Genomic DNA, 18,569 nt, shown 5'->3' with positions numbered 1-18,569 from the left:
CCTCATCCTCACTGATCTTTAGGGAAGGCAGCCTCGGGTGGTTCAGCCACTCACTTGCTTGGGAGGAGGAGGCTGAAACAGTTTCAGGATCTTTTCAGATCTACTGCTCTAAAACACTTGGGTTGGATCAGATGGAGAAGGAGTTGAAGAATTCTTAGCACATGCACAGTAAGAAGCCATCGTTTGGAGAAAGCCTGCTTATGAGCCTTTCATTCGATCGTACTTATTGAGCGCTTACTGTGTGCAGAGCACTGCACTAAGCGCTTGGGAAGTATGAATTGGCAACATATAGACAAGGTCCCTACCCAACAACAGGCTCACAATCTAGAAAGTCTAAAAGTCTTTGAACAACCTCTTAAAGACTCTCCAATGGCTTCTTCCCCACGGCTTTCAAACATGCCCATGTCTCCCCATGCAAAAAAAAAAAACCCTTCCCTTGACCCCATGGCTCCCTCATTCATTCATTCATTCAATCGTATTTATTGAGTGCTTACTGTCTGCAGAGCACTGTACTAAGCGCTTGGGAAGTACAAGTTGGCAACATCTAGAGACGGTCCCTACCCAACGGCGGGCTCACAGTCTAGAAGGGGGAGACAGACAACAAAACAAAACATATTAACAAAATAAAATAGAATAGTAAATATGTACAAGTAAAATAGAGTAATAAATATGTACAAACATATATACAGGTGCTGTGGGGAGGGGAAGGAAGTAAGGCGGGGGGGATGGGGAGAGGGAGGAAGGAGGGGGCTCAGTCTGGGGCTCCCTCCAGTTATCACCCCATCCAAACTCCTTGAGCGAGTTGCCTACACCTGCTGACTCAAATTCCTCTCCGATTCTCTCCTCGACCCCCTCCAATCTGGTTTCCATCCCCTTCACTCCATAGAAACCACCCGCTCAAAGGTCACCAATGATCTTCTTGCCAAAACCAACGGCCTCTACTCCATCCTGATCCTCCTTGACCTCTCAGCTGCCTTCGACACTGGACCACGTTAACCAACCTTGGCTTCACTGACTGTCCTCTCCCGGTTCTCCTCTATCTCTCTGGCCATTCATTTTCAGTTTGCTTCAGGGGCTCCTCCTCTGCCTCCCACCTCCTACCTGTGGGGCCCCTCAAGGTTCAGTTCTGGGTCCCCTTCTATTCTCCATTTACACCCACTGCCTGGGAGAACTCAATCACTCCCGTGGCTTCAACTCCCACCTCTATGCGGATGATCCCCAAATCTACATCTCCAGCCCCGATCTCTCTCCCTCTCTCCAGCCTCACATCTCCTCCTGCCTTCAAGAGGTCTCTACTTGGAGGTCTTCCTGTCACCTCAAACTTAACATGTCCAAAACAGAGTTCCTTATCTTCCCACCCAAACCCTGTCCTTCCTCTTTCATTCATTCATTCATTCAATCATATTTATTGAGCGCTTATTGTGTGCAGAGCACTGTACTAAGCGCTTGGGAAGTACAAGTTGGCAACATATAGAGACGGTCCCTACCCAACAGTGGGCTCACAGTCTAGAAGGGGTCACAGTCCTCTGACTTTCCCATCACTGTAAATGGCACCACCATCCTTCCTGTCTCTCAAGCCCATGGCCTTGGCGTTATCCTTGACTTCTGTCATTCAACCCACATATTCAAACCATCATCAAATCCTGTCGGTCCCACTTTCACAACATCGCTAAAATTCCCTCTTTACTCTCCATCCATACTACTACCATGTTAATACAATCACTCATCCTATGCATTCTGGATTACTGCATCAGCCTCGTTGCTGACCTCCCAGCCTCCTGTCTCTCCCCACTCCAGTCCATACTCCACTCTACTGCCCGGATCACTTTTCTACAAAAACGTTGAGGACACATCACCCCCTTCCACAAAAAAACTCCAGTGGTTGCCCATCCACCTGTGTATCAAACAAAAATTCCTCACCATTGGCTTCAAAGCACTCCATCACCTTGCACCCTCCTCACCCGCTTCTTTTATTCATTCATTCACTCACTCGATTATATTTATTCATTCAATCGTATTTATTGAGCACTTACTGTGTGCAGAGCACTGTACTAAGAGCTTGGAAAGTACAATTCGTTGAGCGTTTACTGTGTGCAGAGCACTGTACTAAGCATTTGGGAGAGTATAATACAACAATAAACAAACACATTCCCTGTCTGCAACAAGCTCACAGTCTAGAGGTGAGGGAGACACTTTGCTCCTCTAGTGCTAACCTTCTCATTGTACCTCCATCTCACCTGTCTCACTGCCATCACCTAGCCCACATCCTCTGGCCTGGAATACCCTCCCTCCTCAAATCCAGCAATGACTCTCTCCCCCCTTCAAAGCCTTATTGAAGGCCCATTTCCTCCAAGAGACCTTCCCAGACTAAGCCCACTTTTTCTCATCCCCCACTCCCTTCTGCATAGCCCTTTTTTGCTCCCTTTTCTCTCCCCCCCCACCCCCGCAGCCCCATAGCACTTATGACATATCTGCAATTTTATTTATTTGTATTGATGTCTATCTCCCCCGCTCTAGACTGTAAGCTCATTGTGGACAGGGAATGTCACAGTTTATTGTTGTACTTTCCCACTTTTTCTCATCCCCCACTCCCTTCCACATAGCCCTTATTTGCTCCCTTTTCTCTCCCTGCCTCCCACGACAGCCCCACAGCACTTATGTACATATCTGCAATTTTATTTATTTGTATTGATGTCTGTCTCCCCTGCTCTAACTGTAAGCTCGTTGTGGACAGGGAATGTCACAGTTTATTGTTGTACTTTCCCAATCAATCAATCAATCGTATTTATTGAGCACTTACTGTGTGCAGAGCACTGTACTAAGCGCTTGGGAAGTACAAGTTGGCAACATATACAGACGGTCCCTACCCTACAGTGGGCTCACAGTCTAGTACAGTGCTCTGCACACAGTTAAGAGCTCAGTAAGTACGACTGAGTGAACTTACACTTTAATATTTTACAGGAACATCAGATAGAGGCAAATTGCAACTGGCAAACGGAGGCATAATTCGAACAGTCTAAAAAACAGCGTAATTCAAGATAATTATCACCTTCTGGCTCCTAGCGCTCGATCAGATTTCTCTAATCATTCCATTAAAATTCTCCAATTGCTACTGAGTGATTGTTGACCACATGTTCCTTCAAGGAATGTGTTCATGGTAAATAAAAGATAAAGCTTTCATTTGGATCCTTTGGATTCAAAGCCTTCAGCGTTTAAAGGTGTAGAACGTTATAATATCCTGGACATGTGCTGTATCAGAGACCCAGAAACTCCATCCCGACACCCAGCTTCTCCCCAAATTCCCCTTCCACACCAGCTTTGGACCTCCAGATAATGCAGGAGCCCTTAATCACACCTGACAACTAGATTGATTGAGGGGCAGTCAATCACAGAGCACGCAAATAAACATCGACCATCGCTGACCCTTCCAATCCTTGCAACGCTGCTGTTGATTTTTGTTCTTATCTTTTTACTTCTTGGAAAATCAAACTTCCTGAAGCCTCTGTTCGAGGTCCTTGCAAAGGACACAATACGCCAGACCCCGTTGGGACACAGTCCTCTCCCACCCGGGGCCCAGTTCACGGTTCCCTGACGGCGAGACCCCAAAACGTAGCCCGGGAGTGACCGGCGAGACCCCCTTCCTCGCCAACTCTCCCGACCTCCGGATGCGTTCCTAGTACATATTTATTACTCTATTTATGTATTTATTTTACTTGTACATATTTATTCTATTTATTTTATTTGTTTTATATGTTTTGTTTTGTTCTCTGTCTCCCCCTTCTACACTGTGAGCCCGCTGTTGGGTAGGGACTGTCTCTAGATGTTGCTAACTTGTACTTCCCAAGCGCTTAGTACAGTGCTCTGCACACAGTAAGCGCTCAATAAATACGATTGAATGAATGAATGAGTGAATAAGGGTTTGGGCCCAGCTCAGAAGGCCTCCAGGAAGGGAAACTTTAAGGTAACAAAGGACCTACCAGGGCCCGAGGGGAGGGGAGAGAGAGAAAATTCTTGGACTGAGCCCCCTCCTTCCTCTCCCCCACCTCCCCCCCCCCGCCTTACCTCCTTCCCCTCCCTACAGCACCTGTATATATGTATATATGTTTGTACAGATTTATTACTGTATTTATTTTATTTGTACATATTTACTCTATTTTATTTGGTTTATATGTTTTGTTTTGTTGTCTGTCTCCCCCTTCTAGACTGTGAGCCCGCTATTGGGTGGGGACCGTCTCTGTATGTTGCCAACCTGTACTTCCCAAGCGCTCAGTACAGTGCTCTGCACACAGTAAGCGCTCAATAAATACGATTGAATGGATGAATGAATGAAAAAGGGTTTGGGCCCAGCTCAGAAGGCCTCCAGGAAGGGAGACTTTAACGTGACAAAGAACCTACCAGGGCCCGAGGGGAGGGGGGAGAGAGAAAATTCTTGGACTGAGCCCCCTCCTTCCTCTCCCCCTACTCCCCCTCCCCATCCCCCCCCTTATCTCCTTCCCCTCCCCACAGCACCTGTATATATGTATATATGCTTGTACAGATTTATTACTCTATTTATTTTACTTGTACATATTTATTCTATTTATTTTATTTGGTTTATATGCTTTGTTTTGTCGTCTGTCTCCCCCTTCTAGCCTGTGAGCCCACTGTTGGGTAGGGAACCGTCTCTATATGTTGCCGACTTGTACTTCCCAAGCGCTTAGTACAGTGCTTTGCACACAGTAATTGCTCAATTCATTCATTCAATCGCTCAATTCATTCATTCAATCGTATTTATTGAGCGCTTACTGTGTGCAGAGCACTGGACTAGGCGCTTGGGAAGTACAAGTCGGCAACAGACACAGTCCCTACCCAACGGCGGGCTCACAGTCTAGAAGGGGGAGACAGAGAACAAAACAAAACATGTTAACAAAATAAAATAAATAGAATAAATATGTACAAGTCGGCAACAGAGACAGTCCCTACCCAACAGCGGGCTCACAGTCTAGAAGGGGGAGACAGACAACAAAACAAAACATGTTAACAAAATAAAATAAAATAAATACATAGAGTAATAAATCCGTACAAACATATATATACATATATACAGGTGCTGTGGGGAGGGATGGGAAGGGGGAGGAGGGGGAGAGGAAGGAGGGGGAGAGGAAGGAGGGGGCTCAGTGTGGGAAGGCCTCCTGGAGGAGGTGAGCTCTCAGTAGGGCTTTGAAGGGAGGAAGGGAGCTAGCTTGGATGTGCGGAGGGAGGGAATGAATATTAAGCGCTTACTATGTGCAAAGCACTGTTCTAAGCGCTAAATCAATCAATCAATCGTATTTATTGAGCGCTTCCTGTGTGCAGAGCACTGTACTAAGCGCTTGGGAAGTCCAAGTTGGCAACATCATCATCATCATCAATCGTATTTGTTGAGCGCTTACTATGTGCAGAGCACTGTACTAAGCGCTTGGGAAGTACAAATTGGCAACATCTAGAGAAAGTCCCTACCCAACAGTGGGCTCACAGTCTAAAAGGGGGAGACAGAGAACAAAACCAAACATACTAACAAAATAAAATAAATAGAATAGATATGTACAAATAAAATAAATAAATAAATAAATAGAGTAAAAAATATGTACAAACATATATACACATATCCAGGTGCTGTGGGGAAGGGAAGGAGGTAAGATGGGGGGATGGAGAGGGGGACGAGGGGGAGAGGAAGGAAGGGGCTCAGTCTGGGAAGGCCTCCTGGAGGAGGTGAGCTCTCAGTAGGGCCTTGAAGGGAGGAAGAGAGCGAGCTTGGCGGGTGGGCAGAGGGAGGGTGACGGTCCCTACCCAATAGTGGGCTGCTCACAGTCTGGAAGGGGGAGGCAATGTGTAGGGGTTTGGGCCCAGCTCAGAAGGCCTCCAGGAAGGGCGACTTTACGGTAACAAAGGACCTACCGGGGCCCAGGGGGAGGGGAGAGGGGGAACATTCCTGGCGGAGGTAAAAGCGGGAACAAAGCCCATCCCCCGACCTGGGCCGCGAGGAGGGGACACAGGGGGTGGTTTCCCATCGGACTCGGGCAGGGGAGGATCTCTATGTTGCCGACTTAAGCGCTTAGTCCAGTGCTCTGCACACAGTAAGCGCTCAATCAATACGATTGATTGATTGACTTGTCCTTCCCAAGCGCTTAGTCCAGTGCCCTGCACACGGTAAGCGCTCAGTCAATAGGATTGATTGATTTGTCCTTCCCAAGCGCTTAGTTCAGTGCCCTGCACACGGTAAGCGCTCAATCAATACGATTGATTGATTGACTTGTCCTTCCCAAGCGCTTAGTCCAGTGCCCTGCACACGGTAAGCGCTCAGTCAATACGACTGATTGATTGATTGACTTGTCCTTCCCAAGCGCTTAGTCCAGTGCCCTGCACACGGTAAGCGCTCAGTCAATACGACTGATTGATTGATTGACTTGTCCTTCCCAAGCGCTTAGTGCAGTGCCCTGCACACGGTAAGCGCTCAGTCAATACGACTGATTGATTGATTGACTTGTCCTTCCCAAGCGCTTAGTGCAGTGCCCTGCACACGGTAAGCGCTCAGTCAATACGACTGATTGATTGATTGACTTGTCCTTCCCAAGCGCTTACTGCAGTGCCCTGCACACGGTAAGCGCTCAATCAATACGATTGATTGATTGACTTGTCCTTCCCAAGCGCTTAGTGCAGTGCCCTGCACACGGTAAGCGCTCAGTCAATACGACTGATTGATTGATTGGCTTGTCCTTCCCAAGCGCTTAGTGCAGTGCCCTGCACACGGTAAGCGCTCAGTCAATACGACTGATTGATTGATTGGCTTGTCCTTCCCAAGCGCTTACTGCAGTGCCCTGCACACGGTAAGCGCTCAACCAATACGATTGATTGACTTGTCCTTCCCAAGCGCTTAGTCCAGTGCCCTGCACACGGTAAGCGCTCAGTCAATACGACTGATTGATTGATTGACTTGTCCTTCCCAAGCGCTTAGTCCAGTGCCCTGCACACGGTAAGCGCTCAGTCAATACGACTGATTGATTGATTGACTTGTCCTTCCCAAGCGCTTAGTCCAGTGCCCTGCAGACGGTGAGCGCTCAGTCAATAGCCTGGCAGGAATGATTTAAAGTGCAGGGAGCGGCCTGGCTGGGGGCGGGGCGAGGCCTGGAATTGGGGAACAGGTGGCACCGGTTCCCCGCAGCCCGAGCCGCCGCCGCCGCCGCCACTCGGGGAGTCCCGCGCCAAGGACACCCGCGTCCTGCCTCCGTTCCCGGCCTCCGGACGCCGGGGACCCCCAACTCCTTGGCCGGAGGGAAGCCGGGGGGTCAGAGGTCAGAGGTCACACACACACACACACACACACAGGACGAGGGGCCGCCTCCCCCGGGGCCATGAGCCGGACCAGGGGCCTGACCCCCAGCCTACCTGGGCTACTGGGGCTGCTGCTGCTGCTGCTCAGGACAGGTAAGGGCCCCCAACATCATCATCATAATAATAATGGAATTTATTAAGCGCTTACTATGTGCCCTAATGATAATAACTAAGCGCCGGGGAGGTTACAAGGTGATCAGGTTGTCCCACTAATAATAATAATGGTATTTATTATTAAGCGCTTACTACACGCAGAGCGCTCTTCTAAGCGCTGGGGAGGTTACAAGGTGATCAGGTTGGCCCACTAATAATAATGGCATTTATTAAGCGCTTACTACGCGCAGAGCGCTCTTCTAAGCGCTGGGGAGGTTGCAAGGTGATCAGGTTGGCCCACTAATAATAATGGCATTTATTAAGCGCTTACTACTCGCAGAGCGCTCTTCTAAGTGCTGGGGAGGTTACAAGGTGATCAGGTTGTCCCACTAATGATAATAATAACGGCATTTATTAAGCGCTTACTACGCGCAGAGAGCTCTTCTAAGTGCTGGGGCGGTTACAAGGTGATCAGGTTGTCCCACTAATAATAATAATGGTATTTATTATTAAGCGCTTACAACACGCAGAGCGCTCTTCTAAGCGCTGGGGAGGTTACAAGGTGATCAGGTTGGCCCACTAATAATAATGGCATTTATTGAGTGCTTACTACGCACAGAGCACTCTTCTAAGCGCTGGGGAGGTTGCAAGGTGATCAGGTTGTCCCACTAATAATAATGGCATTTATTAAGCGCTTACTACGCACAGAGCGCTCTTCTAAGCGCTGGGGAGGTTGCAAGGTGATCAGGTTGTCCCACTAATAATAATAATGGTATTTATTATTAAGCGCTTACTATGTGCAGAGCACTCTTCTAAGCGCTGGGGCGGTTACAAGGTGATCAGGTTGTCCCACCAATAATAATGATGGTATTTGTTAAGCGCTTACTATGTGCAGAGCGCTCTTCTAAGCGCTGGGGCAGTTACAAGGTGATCAGGTTGGCCCACTAATAATAATGATGGTATTTGTTAAGCGCTTACTATGTGCAGAGCACTCTTCTAAGCGCTGGGGAGGTTACAAGGTGATCAGGTTGTCCCACTAATAATAATGATGGTATTTGTTAAGCGCTTACTATGCGCAGAGAACTCTTCTAAGCGCTGGGGAGGTTACAAGGTGATCAGGTTGTCCCACTAATAATAATAATGGTATTTATTATTAAGCGCTTACTATGTGCGCTAATGATAATAGAATGGCATTTATTAAGCGCTTACTACGCGCAGAGCACTCTTCTAAGCGCTGGGGCGGTTACAAGGTGATCAGGTTGTCCCACTAATAATAATGGCATTTATTAAGCACTTACTACGCGCAGAGCACTCTTCTAAGCGCTGGGGAGGTTACAAGGTGATCAGGTTGTCCCACTAATAATAATGATGGTATTTGTTAAGCGCTTACTATGTGCAGAGCGCTCTTCTAAGCGCTGGGGAGGTTACAAGGTGATCGGGTTGTCCCACTAATAATAATAATGGTATTTATTATTAAGCGCTTACTATGTGCAGAGCACTCTTCTAAGCGCTGGGGCGGTTACAAGGTGATCAGGTTGTCCCACCAATAATAATGATGGTATTTGTTAAGCGCTTACTATGTGCAGAGCGCTCTTCTAAGCGCTGGGGAGGTTACAAGGTGATCAAGTTGGCCCACTAATAATAATGATGGTATTTGTTAAGCGCTTACTATGTGCAGAGCGCTCTTCTAAGCGCTGGGGAGGTTACAAGGTGACCAGGTGGTCCCACTAACAATAATGATGGTATTTGTTAAACGCTTACTATGTGCAGAGCGCTCTTCTAAGCGCTGGGGAGGTTACAAGGTGATCAGGTTGTCCCACTAATAATAATAATGGTATTTATTATTAAGCGCTTACTATGTGCGCTAATGATAATAATAGAATGGCATTTATTAAGCGCTTACTACATGCAGAGCACTCTTCTAAGCGCTGGGGCGGTTACAAGGTGATCAGGTTGTCCCACTAATAATAATGGCATTTATTAAGCGCTTACTACGCGCAGAGCACTCTTCTAAGCGCTGGGGAGGTTACAAGGTGATCAGGTTGTCCCACTAATAATAATGATGGTATTTGTACCTCCTTCCCTTCCCCACAGCACCTGTATATATGTATATATGTTTGTACATATTTAGTACTCTATTTATTTTACTTGTACATATCTATTCTATTTATTTTATTTTGTTAGTATGTTTGGTTTTGTTCTCTGTCTCCCCCTTCTAGACTGTGAGCCCACTGTTGGGTAGGGACTGTCTCTATATGTTGCCAATTTGTACTTCCCAAGCGCTTAGTACAGTGCTCTGCACATAGTGAGCGCTCAATAAATACAATTGATGATGATGATGATGATTTGTTAAGCGCTTACTATGTGCAGAGCACTCTTCTAAGCGCTGGGGAGGTTACAAGGTGATCATGTTGTCCCACTAATAATAATAATGGTATTTATTATTAAGCGCTTACTATGTGCAGAGCACTCTTCCAAGCGCTGGGGTGGTTACAAGGTGATCAGGTTGTCCCACTAATGATAATAATAATGGCATTTATTAAGCGCTTACTACGTGCAGAGCACTGTTCTAAGCGCTGGGGAGGTTACAAGGTGATCAGGTTGTCCCACTAATAATAATAATGGCATTTATTAAGCGCTTACTACGTGCAGAGCACTCCTCCAAGCGCTGGGGCGGTTACAAGGTGATCAGGTTGTCCCATTAATGATAATAATATAATGGCATTTATTAAGCACTTACTATGTGCAGAGCACTCTTCTAAGCACTGGGGAGGTTACAATCAATCAGTCGTATTTATTGAGCGCTTACTATGTGCAGAGCACTGTACTAAGCGCTTGGGAAGTACAAATTGGCAACACATAGAGACAGTCCCTACCCAACAGTGGGCTCACAGTCTAAAAGCCCACAAGGTGATCAGGTTGACCCACTAATGATAATAATAATGGCATTTTATTAAACGCTTATTACGTGCAGAGCACTGTTCTAAGCGCTGGGGAGTTTACAAGGTGATCAGGTTGACCCACTAATAATAATAATGGTATTTATTATTAAGCGCTTACTATGTGCAGAGCACTGTTCTAAGCGCTGGGGAGGTTACAAACAAGGTGATCAGGTTGTCCCACTAATGATAATAATAACGGCATTTATTAAGCGCTTACTACGTGCAGAGCACTCTTCTAAGCGCTGGGGCAGTTACAAGGTGATCAGGTTGTCCCACTAATGATAATAATGCCATTTATTAAGCGCTTACTACGTGCAGAGCGCTCTTCTAAGCACTGGGGAGGTTACAAGGTGATCAGGTTGTCCCACTAATAATAATAATGGCATTTATTAAGCGCTTACTACGTGCAGAGCACTCATCTAAGCGCTGGGGAGGTTACAAGGTGATCAGGTTGTCCCACTAATGATAATAATGGCATTTATTAAGCGCTTACTATGTGCAGAGCACTGTTCTAAGCACTGGGGAGGTTACAAGGTGATCAGGTTGTCCCACTAATGATAATAATAATGGCATTTATTAAGCGCTTACTATGTGCAGAGCACTGTTCTAAGCACTGGGGAGGTTACAAGGTGATCAGGTTGTCCCACTAATGATAATAATAATAATAATGGCATTTATTAAGCACTTACTATGTGCAGAGCACTGTTCTAAGCGCTGGGGAGGTTACAAGGTGATCAGGTTGACCCTCTAATGATAATAATAATAATGGCATTTATTAAGCGCTTACTACTACTACTACTAATAGTGATGGTGTTTATTAAGCACTTACTATGTGCAAAGCACTGTTCTAAGCGCTGGGAAGGTTACAAGGTGATCAGGCTGTCCCACAGGGGACTCACAGTTTTAATCCCCATTTTACAAATGTCGGGAGAAGCAGCGTGGCTCAGTGGAAAAGAGCACGGGTTTCGGAGTCAGAGGTCATGGGTTCAAATGCTGGCCCTACCAATTGTCAGCGGTGTGACTTTGGGCAAGTCACTTCACTTCTCTGGGCCTCAGTTCCCTCACCTGTTAAATGGGGATTAAGACTGTGAGCCCCCCCGTGGGACACCCTGATCACCTTGTAACCTCCCCAGCGCTTAGAACAGGGCTCTGCACACAGTAAGCGCTTAAATGCCATCATTATTATTATTATTGTAACCTCCCCAGCGCTTAGAACAGGGCTCTGCACATAATAAGCGCTTAATAAATGCCATCGTTATTATTATTATTATTATTGTAACCTCCCCAGCGCTTAGAACAGGGCTCTGCGCATAGTAAGCGCTTAATAAATGCCATCATTATTATTATTATTGTAACCTCCCCAGCGCTTAGAACAGGGCTCTGCACATAATAAGCGCTTAATAAATGCCATCGTTATTATTATTATTATTATTGTAACCTCCCCAGCGCTTAGAACAGGGCTCTGCGCATAGTAAGCGCTTAATAAATGCCATCATTATTATTATTATTGTAACCTCCCCAGCGCTTAGAACAGGGCTCTGCACACAGTAAGCGCTTAATAAATGCCATCATTATTATTGTAACCTCCCCAGCGCTTAGAACAGGGCTCTGCACACAGTAAGCGCTGAATAAATGCCATCATTATTATTATTATTGTAACCTCCCCAGCGCTTAGAACAGGGCTCTGCACACAGTAAGCGCTTAATAAATGCCGTCATTATTATTATTATTGTAACCTCCCCAGCGCTTAGAACAGGGCTCTGCACACAGTAAGCGCTTAATAAATGCCATCATTATTATTATTATTATTGTAGCCTCTCCAGCGCTTAGAACAGGGCTCTGCACACAGTAAGCGCTTAATAAATGCCATCATTATTATTATTATTGTAACCTCCCCAGCGCTTATAACAGGGCTCTGCACACAGTAAGCGCTTAATAAATGCCATCATTGTTATTATTATTGTAACCTCCCCAGCGCTAAGAACAGGGCTCTGCGCATAATAAGCGCTTAATAAATGCCATCATTATTATTATTATTGTAACCTCCCCAGCGCTTAGAACAGGGCTCTGCACATAATAAGCGCTGAATAAATGCCATCGTTATTATTATTATTGTAACCTCCCCAGCGCTTAGAACAGGGCTCTGCACACAGTAAGCGCTTAATAAATGCCATCATTATTATTGTAACCTCCCCAGCGCTTAGAACAGGGCTCTGCGCATAGTAAGCGCTTAATAAATGCCATCATTATTATTATTATTGTAACCTCCCCAGCGCTTAGAACAGGGCGCTGCACACAGTAAGCGCTGAATAAATGCCATCGTTATTATTATTATTGTAACCTCCCCAGCGCTTAGAACAGGGCTCTGCACACAGTAAGCGCTTAATAAATGCCATCATTATTATTATTATTATTGTATTATTGTAACCTCCCCAGCGCTTAGAACAGGGCTCTGCGCATAGTAAGCGCTTAATAAATGCCATCATTATTATTATTATTGTAACCTCCCCAGCGCTTAGAACAGGGCTCTGCACACAGTAAGCGCTTAATAAATGCCATCATTATTATTATTATTGTAACCTCCCCAGCGCTTAGAACAGGGCTCTGCACATAATAAGCGCTTAATAAATGCCATCATTATTATTATTATTGTAACCTCCCCAGCGCTTAGAACAGGGCTCTGCACATAATAAGGGCTTAATAAGTGCCATCATTATTATTTATTAATTGGCAGAGGCGGGATTTGAACCCATGACCTCTGACTCCAAAGCCCGGGCTCTTCCCACTGAGCTATGCTACTTCCACCTTGCCCTCTCTGTGCCCCCCCAGGGCATCGCCCCCTTCCCTCCCCGGGCCTGGGTCCTCCGCCAAGGGGACGGTAGGGACCATCTCTATCGGTTGCCGATTTGTCCTCTCCCAAGCGCTTAGTACAGTGCTCTACACACAGTAGGCGCTCAATAAATACGATGGAATGAGTGAATGAATGCAGGAAACCTGAGCCCCTTCCCCTCTGACCCTTCGGCCTCTTCCCTCACAGGTGCTGATGGAAGTGAAGCCGACCCAGGTAAGCCACCCCCAGACCGTGAGCTCCTTGTGGGCAGGGATTGTCACCCCTTGTTGCTATATTGTACTCTCCTAGGCGCTTAGTACAGTCCTCTAGCGCTCAATAAATATGACTGGATGAATGAATGAGTAAGGAGGGGAAGGGATTCAGATTTGGAGAATGGGAGCAGTGCAGTTGGGGGGTCCCTGAATCTCCCACTCTCAACCTGGGACAACCCGATTCGTTCATTCAGTTGTATTTATTGAGCGCTTACTGTGTGCAGAGCACTGTACTAAGCGCTTGGAAAGTACAGTTCGGCCAAGACAGGCCCCTTTTCCAGGTGCTGATGGGAGTGAGCCCACTGTTGGGTAGGGACCGTCTCTATATGTTGCCAACTTGTACTTCCCAAGCGCTTAGTACAGTGCTCTGCACATAGTAAGCGCTCAATAAATACGATTGATTGATTGAGTGAGTGAAGCTGACCCAGGTAAGCCCACCCCACAAGACTGTAAGCTCCTTGTGGCCAGGGATTGTCACCCCTTGTTGCTATATTGTACTCTCCTAAGTGCTTAGTACAGTCCTCTAGCGCTCAATAAATACGACTGAAAGAATGAATGAGTAAGGAGGGGAAGCGGGGAGACAGAAGGAGGGAGGGGGAGACAGAGAGGGGGAGGGACTCAGAGTGGGAGAGTGGGAGCAGTGTAGTTGGGGGGTCCCTGAATCTCCCACTCTCAACCTGGGGCAACCCGATTCATTCATTCAATTGTATTTACTGAGCGCTTACTGTGTGCAGAGCACTGTACTAAGCACGTGGAAAGTACAATTTGGCCAAGACAGGCCCCTTTTCCAGGGCCTGAGGGTGTGTGCAGGTTGACCCTGCGGATAGGATTGGGCGTGCAGAGAGGTTTGACCTTGTATCTCCCCCAGCGCTTAGAAGAGTGCTTGGCACGTAGTAAGCACTTAACAAATAGCGTTATGATGATGATTCTTCTTCTCTCCCCACAGTCCCTTGCGGAGTGGCCCCCCAGGCCCGCATTGTCGGGGGGCAGAACGCCCTGGCGGGCCAGTGGCCCTGGCAGGTCAGCATCCTGCACAACAGCGGCCACGTGTGCGGGGGCTCCCTCGTCGCCAGTCAGTGGGTGCTGACTGCCGCTCACTGCTTCCCCAGGTAGCGCCGGGCGGCGGGGGGCGCGGGACCCCGGCCCCCCGGGGGGCCGGAGGGCGAGGGGACCCGCTCAGAGAAGCAGCGTGGCTCAGTGGAAAGAGCACGGGCTTTGGGGGCAGGGGTCACGGGTTCGAATCCCGGCTCCGCCGCGTCTGTTGTGTGACCTTGGCCAAGTCACTTCTCTGAGCCTCGGTTCCCTCATCTGTAAAATGGAGGTTAAGACTGTGAGCCCCACGTGGGACAACCTGATCACCTTGTATATCCCCCCCCCCGGCGCTTAGAACAGTGCCTTGCACATAGTAAGCGCTTAACAAATGCCATTATTAATATTATTATTAAGGGGAGAGCAGGGGTGGAGTGGGCCCGAGTGCCAGAGGAAGGGGAATCTTTTAGACTGTGAGCCCGCTGTTGGGTAGGGACTGTCTCTATATGTTGCCAACTTGCACTTCCCAAGCGCTTAGTCCAGTGCTCTGCACACAGTAAGCGCTCAATAAATACGATTGATGATGATATGTTGACAACTTGTACTTCCCAAGCGCTTAGTCCAGTGCTCTGCACACAGTAAGCGCTCAATAAATACAATGGATGATATGTTGCCAACTTGTACTTCCCAAGCGCTTAGTCCAGTGCTCTGCACACAGTAAGCACTCAATCAATACAATTGATGATGATGATGATGATATGTTGCCAACTTGCACTTCCCAAGCGCTTAGTCCAGTGCTCTGCACACAGTAAGCGCTCAATAAATACAATGGATATGTTGCCAACTTGCACTTCCCAAGCGCTTAGTCCAGTGCTCTGCACACAGTAAGCGCTCAATCAATACAATTGATGATGATGATGATGATATGTTGCCAACTTGCACTTCCCAAGCGCTTAGTCCAGTGCTCTGCACACAGTAAGCGCTCAATAAATACGATGGATGATATGTTGCCAACTTGCACTTCCCAAGCGCTTAGTCCAGTGCTCTGCACACAGTAAGCACTCAATAAATACGATTGATGATATGTTGCTAACTTGTACTTCCCAAGCGCTTAGTCCAGTGCTCTGCACACAGTAAGCGCTCAATCAATACGATTGATGATGATGATATGTTGCCAACTTGTACTTCCCAAGCGCTTAGTCCAGTGCTCTGCACACAGTAAGCGCTCAATCGATACGATTGATTGAATCTGAAAGGGACTGGAGAATTGTGGTGGGGAAGGGGAGGGCAGAGCTGCGAAGTTGAGGGAAGGGAGAGATGGGGGGCCGGGAGAGGGGCTTCCCCCGGAGAGCTGGGGGGTGGGGGACGAGTCGGAGAGGATCCCCGGATCCCTGTACCTTCTCCCTCCCGCCTTCTCGCGCTCTCCGTCTCTCAGGGAAAACAAGATTGAGGACTACGACGTCCGGCTGGGGGCCCACCAGCTGGACTCCTTCAGTTCCGACCTGGTGGTGAAAAGAGTGAAGGAGGTGCACTCCCACCCTGACTACCGCGAGGAGGGCTCCACGGGGGACATCGCCCTGATACGGCTCCGGGACCCCGTGGCCTATACGCGCTACATCAGGCCCGTCTGCCTCCCGGCCTCCAACGTGTCCTTTCCCAACGGCCTCCGCTGCACCGTGACCGGCTGGGGCCACGTGATGAGCTCCGGTGAGGTGGCGGTGGCCTAAGGGAGAACGGAGCTGGCGGGTGACTGGTTCCCGGCTCACTCCTGACTCCTTCCCCCCCTCCACAGTGAGCCTTCCGGCCCCCAGGACCCTGCAGCAGCTGGAAGTGCCCCTGATCAGCCGGGAGACCTGTAACTGCCTGTACAACATCCACCCTGACCCCCGAGAGCCACACTTCATCCAGCGGGACATGGTCTGTGCCGGCTACGTGAAGGGGGGCAAGGACGCTTGCCAGGTGAGGAGGCCGGGGCCCGCGGACCAGGTTGAGGGAGGGGCTCGGGGCCGTGGGAGACTGACCCTCTCTCCACGCAGGGTGACTCCGGGGGACCCCTGTCCTGCCCCGTGGAGGGCTCCTGGTTCCTGGCCGGCGTGGTGAGCTGGGGGGACGCCTGCGGGGCTCCCAACCGGCCCGGGGTATACACGCTGACGTCCAGCTACGCCTCCTGGATCCACCGGTACGTCCCCGAGGTCCGGCTCCGGGCCGTGACGGTGCCCGGGGAGTCCCAGCCCGATGGGACCCTCTGCCAACCCGGAACGACTCTGCCCAACTCCTCTCCCGCCCCCCCGGGCTCCGGGCTGCTGCTGCTGCTGAGCTTAGGGGTGCTCTGCGGCTTGTCGTCGGCCATCTGAACTGGGTTTCCCGGGCCTTCTGGGGCTCGTGTTCCCACCTGCTGCTGGAGGACCCCACTGAGACGTGCCTCATTGCTTGCTCCCAGTCAGCTCTGTTCCTCCTGCTGCCAATGGACTGAGCCACTGTGCTCCCGGGGGCTCCTCGCCCACCTGTCGCAGGGTGGCCACGTAGCCTTTTTGTCTCCCTGCTGCTGAAGGACTTGATGCCGGACCCCGCCAGCCTAGGGCGTGAGACCGACAGACCAGGTCATCCTCGCCGTCGGTGCCGGAGGATGGAGCCGGCCCTCCCCATCCACTGCCGGTTCCTGGCCAAAGCTGGGGTTTTCGGCCCCAACCCTTTGTTACCGATGAAGGACTGAGCCTCTGGACTGTTTTTCGAGGGCCTGTTCCAGGAGGATGTGGGCTTGGGGCAGGACCTGGCCCCAGTTTCCCACTCAATCATCTCTTCCAGAATGTGGCACTGCCCTACCTCCTACATACACACCCGTAAACACGTGCCTGAAGCCAACCTAGTCCTTCCTGGCCCCCGTGTTGCCGGAGGACAGAAGCAAGCTAAGTCTCATGGATTGTCCGGCAGCAGTAAACTGGGACTACGTGCTACAGCTTAGCCCCCCCTCTTTTTTTTTAATTTTTATTTTTTCAAATGAAGGACCCAGACTTTTCTGCCCTACCCCCGGAGAACTGCTTCTTGCTCAGGTAGCTGCAACTGAATTAGCCGCTGGCCCTGGGGCCAGACCCCAAAGCCCCCGTGATTTCTCCCCTTCACGGCACTACAGCCCACTTGCTGGAGGAGGACTTTGACTCTCATCCACCGGACCCTGGCGGCCTGAGCCACCTCTGGGGGGTGGGTGGGAGAGAGAGAGAGAGGACTTGTCTCCCCTTTCGGCCCCAATAAACAGATGGAGGTTGTTGGAGGGGGGGAGCAGGCCCTTGCTGCGGTAGTGGCCAGGGCCCTCCCCTTCCCCAGCAGGGCTGAAGCCAGGTTCAGGTCTCTTTATTTAAAAAAATAATTCTAGAATCTGGGAGGGGGGCAAGTATCTATGTACATATTTATAAGGAAGACCGAGCAACTCGGCAGGCGTGGAGCGGGGTGGGGTGTTGCTCCGATCCCTGGGCCGATCCAGGGGTCGTGGCCCGTGTTCCCCCTCTACCCACTTCACTTCTTCGACAGCTTCACTTGTTTGTGCTTCGGCGGGGCCCATTTGAGGCACACAGAGTCCACTGCGGGGCGGGGGTAGGAAAAAACAGAGGGAGCTCAAGTGGGGCTCGGGAACAAACCAGCCTGACCCTGAGGCACGACCCGGCTCACCCGCCGAAGGGGAGATTGGAGCGGAGATTGGAGCCGAGCGTGGACGGGGGGTTGGGGGAGGAAGGAACCAGGGCTGGCACCTAGCTGGACTCCCAATGGGGTGGGCACAACTTCCAAAGCACAGTCAGGGCTCTCAGCCAGGGAGGAAAGGAGCCCTTGTTTGTCCCGGGCCCCGGGCCAAGTTTCACCTGCCACAGGTGAGAACAAAGGGTCAGATTGAGTCTGGGATGGAGGGGGGTGGTTGGAGGGAGAGGTGGGGGAAACTGGACGACTCCTCCTCCTCCCCCCCGCCATCAGCCAGGAACAGGAACAACCTGTTTGCAGTGACGTAGGAAGGTGCCAGCCAAGTCCTTCCCTCAGGAGGCCCCCCGCCTCCTTCCTGCCCCAGAG

General features: G+C 49.6%; 1 protein-coding gene across 1 annotated transcript; it reads left to right on the top strand.

Annotated features, from left to right (window-relative positions):
- Window positions 1-7,227: 7,227 nt before the first annotated feature.
- Window positions 7,228-17,844, top strand: PRSS8 (serine protease 8). Its single transcript, XM_038763400.1, has 6 exons — window positions 7,228-7,443; window positions 13,423-13,449; window positions 14,434-14,596; window positions 15,952-16,223; window positions 16,309-16,475; window positions 16,553-17,844. Exons 1-6 carry the CDS (start codon window positions 7,371-7,373, stop codon window positions 16,868-16,870), a joined length of 1,020 nt encoding a protein of 339 aa, XP_038619328.1. The 5' UTR covers window positions 7,228-7,370; the 3' UTR covers window positions 16,871-17,844.
- Window positions 17,845-18,569: the final 725 nt, after the last annotated feature.

The sequence above is a fragment of the Tachyglossus aculeatus genome, chromosome 21, assembly GCF_015852505.1.
Source record: "Tachyglossus aculeatus isolate mTacAcu1 chromosome 21, mTacAcu1.pri, whole genome shotgun sequence".
Classification (NCBI taxonomy): Eukaryota; Metazoa; Chordata; class Mammalia; order Monotremata; family Tachyglossidae; genus Tachyglossus; species Tachyglossus aculeatus.
Note: the sequence above shows the minus strand (reverse complement) of the source record. Positions and strands in the feature narration are given on the sequence as shown.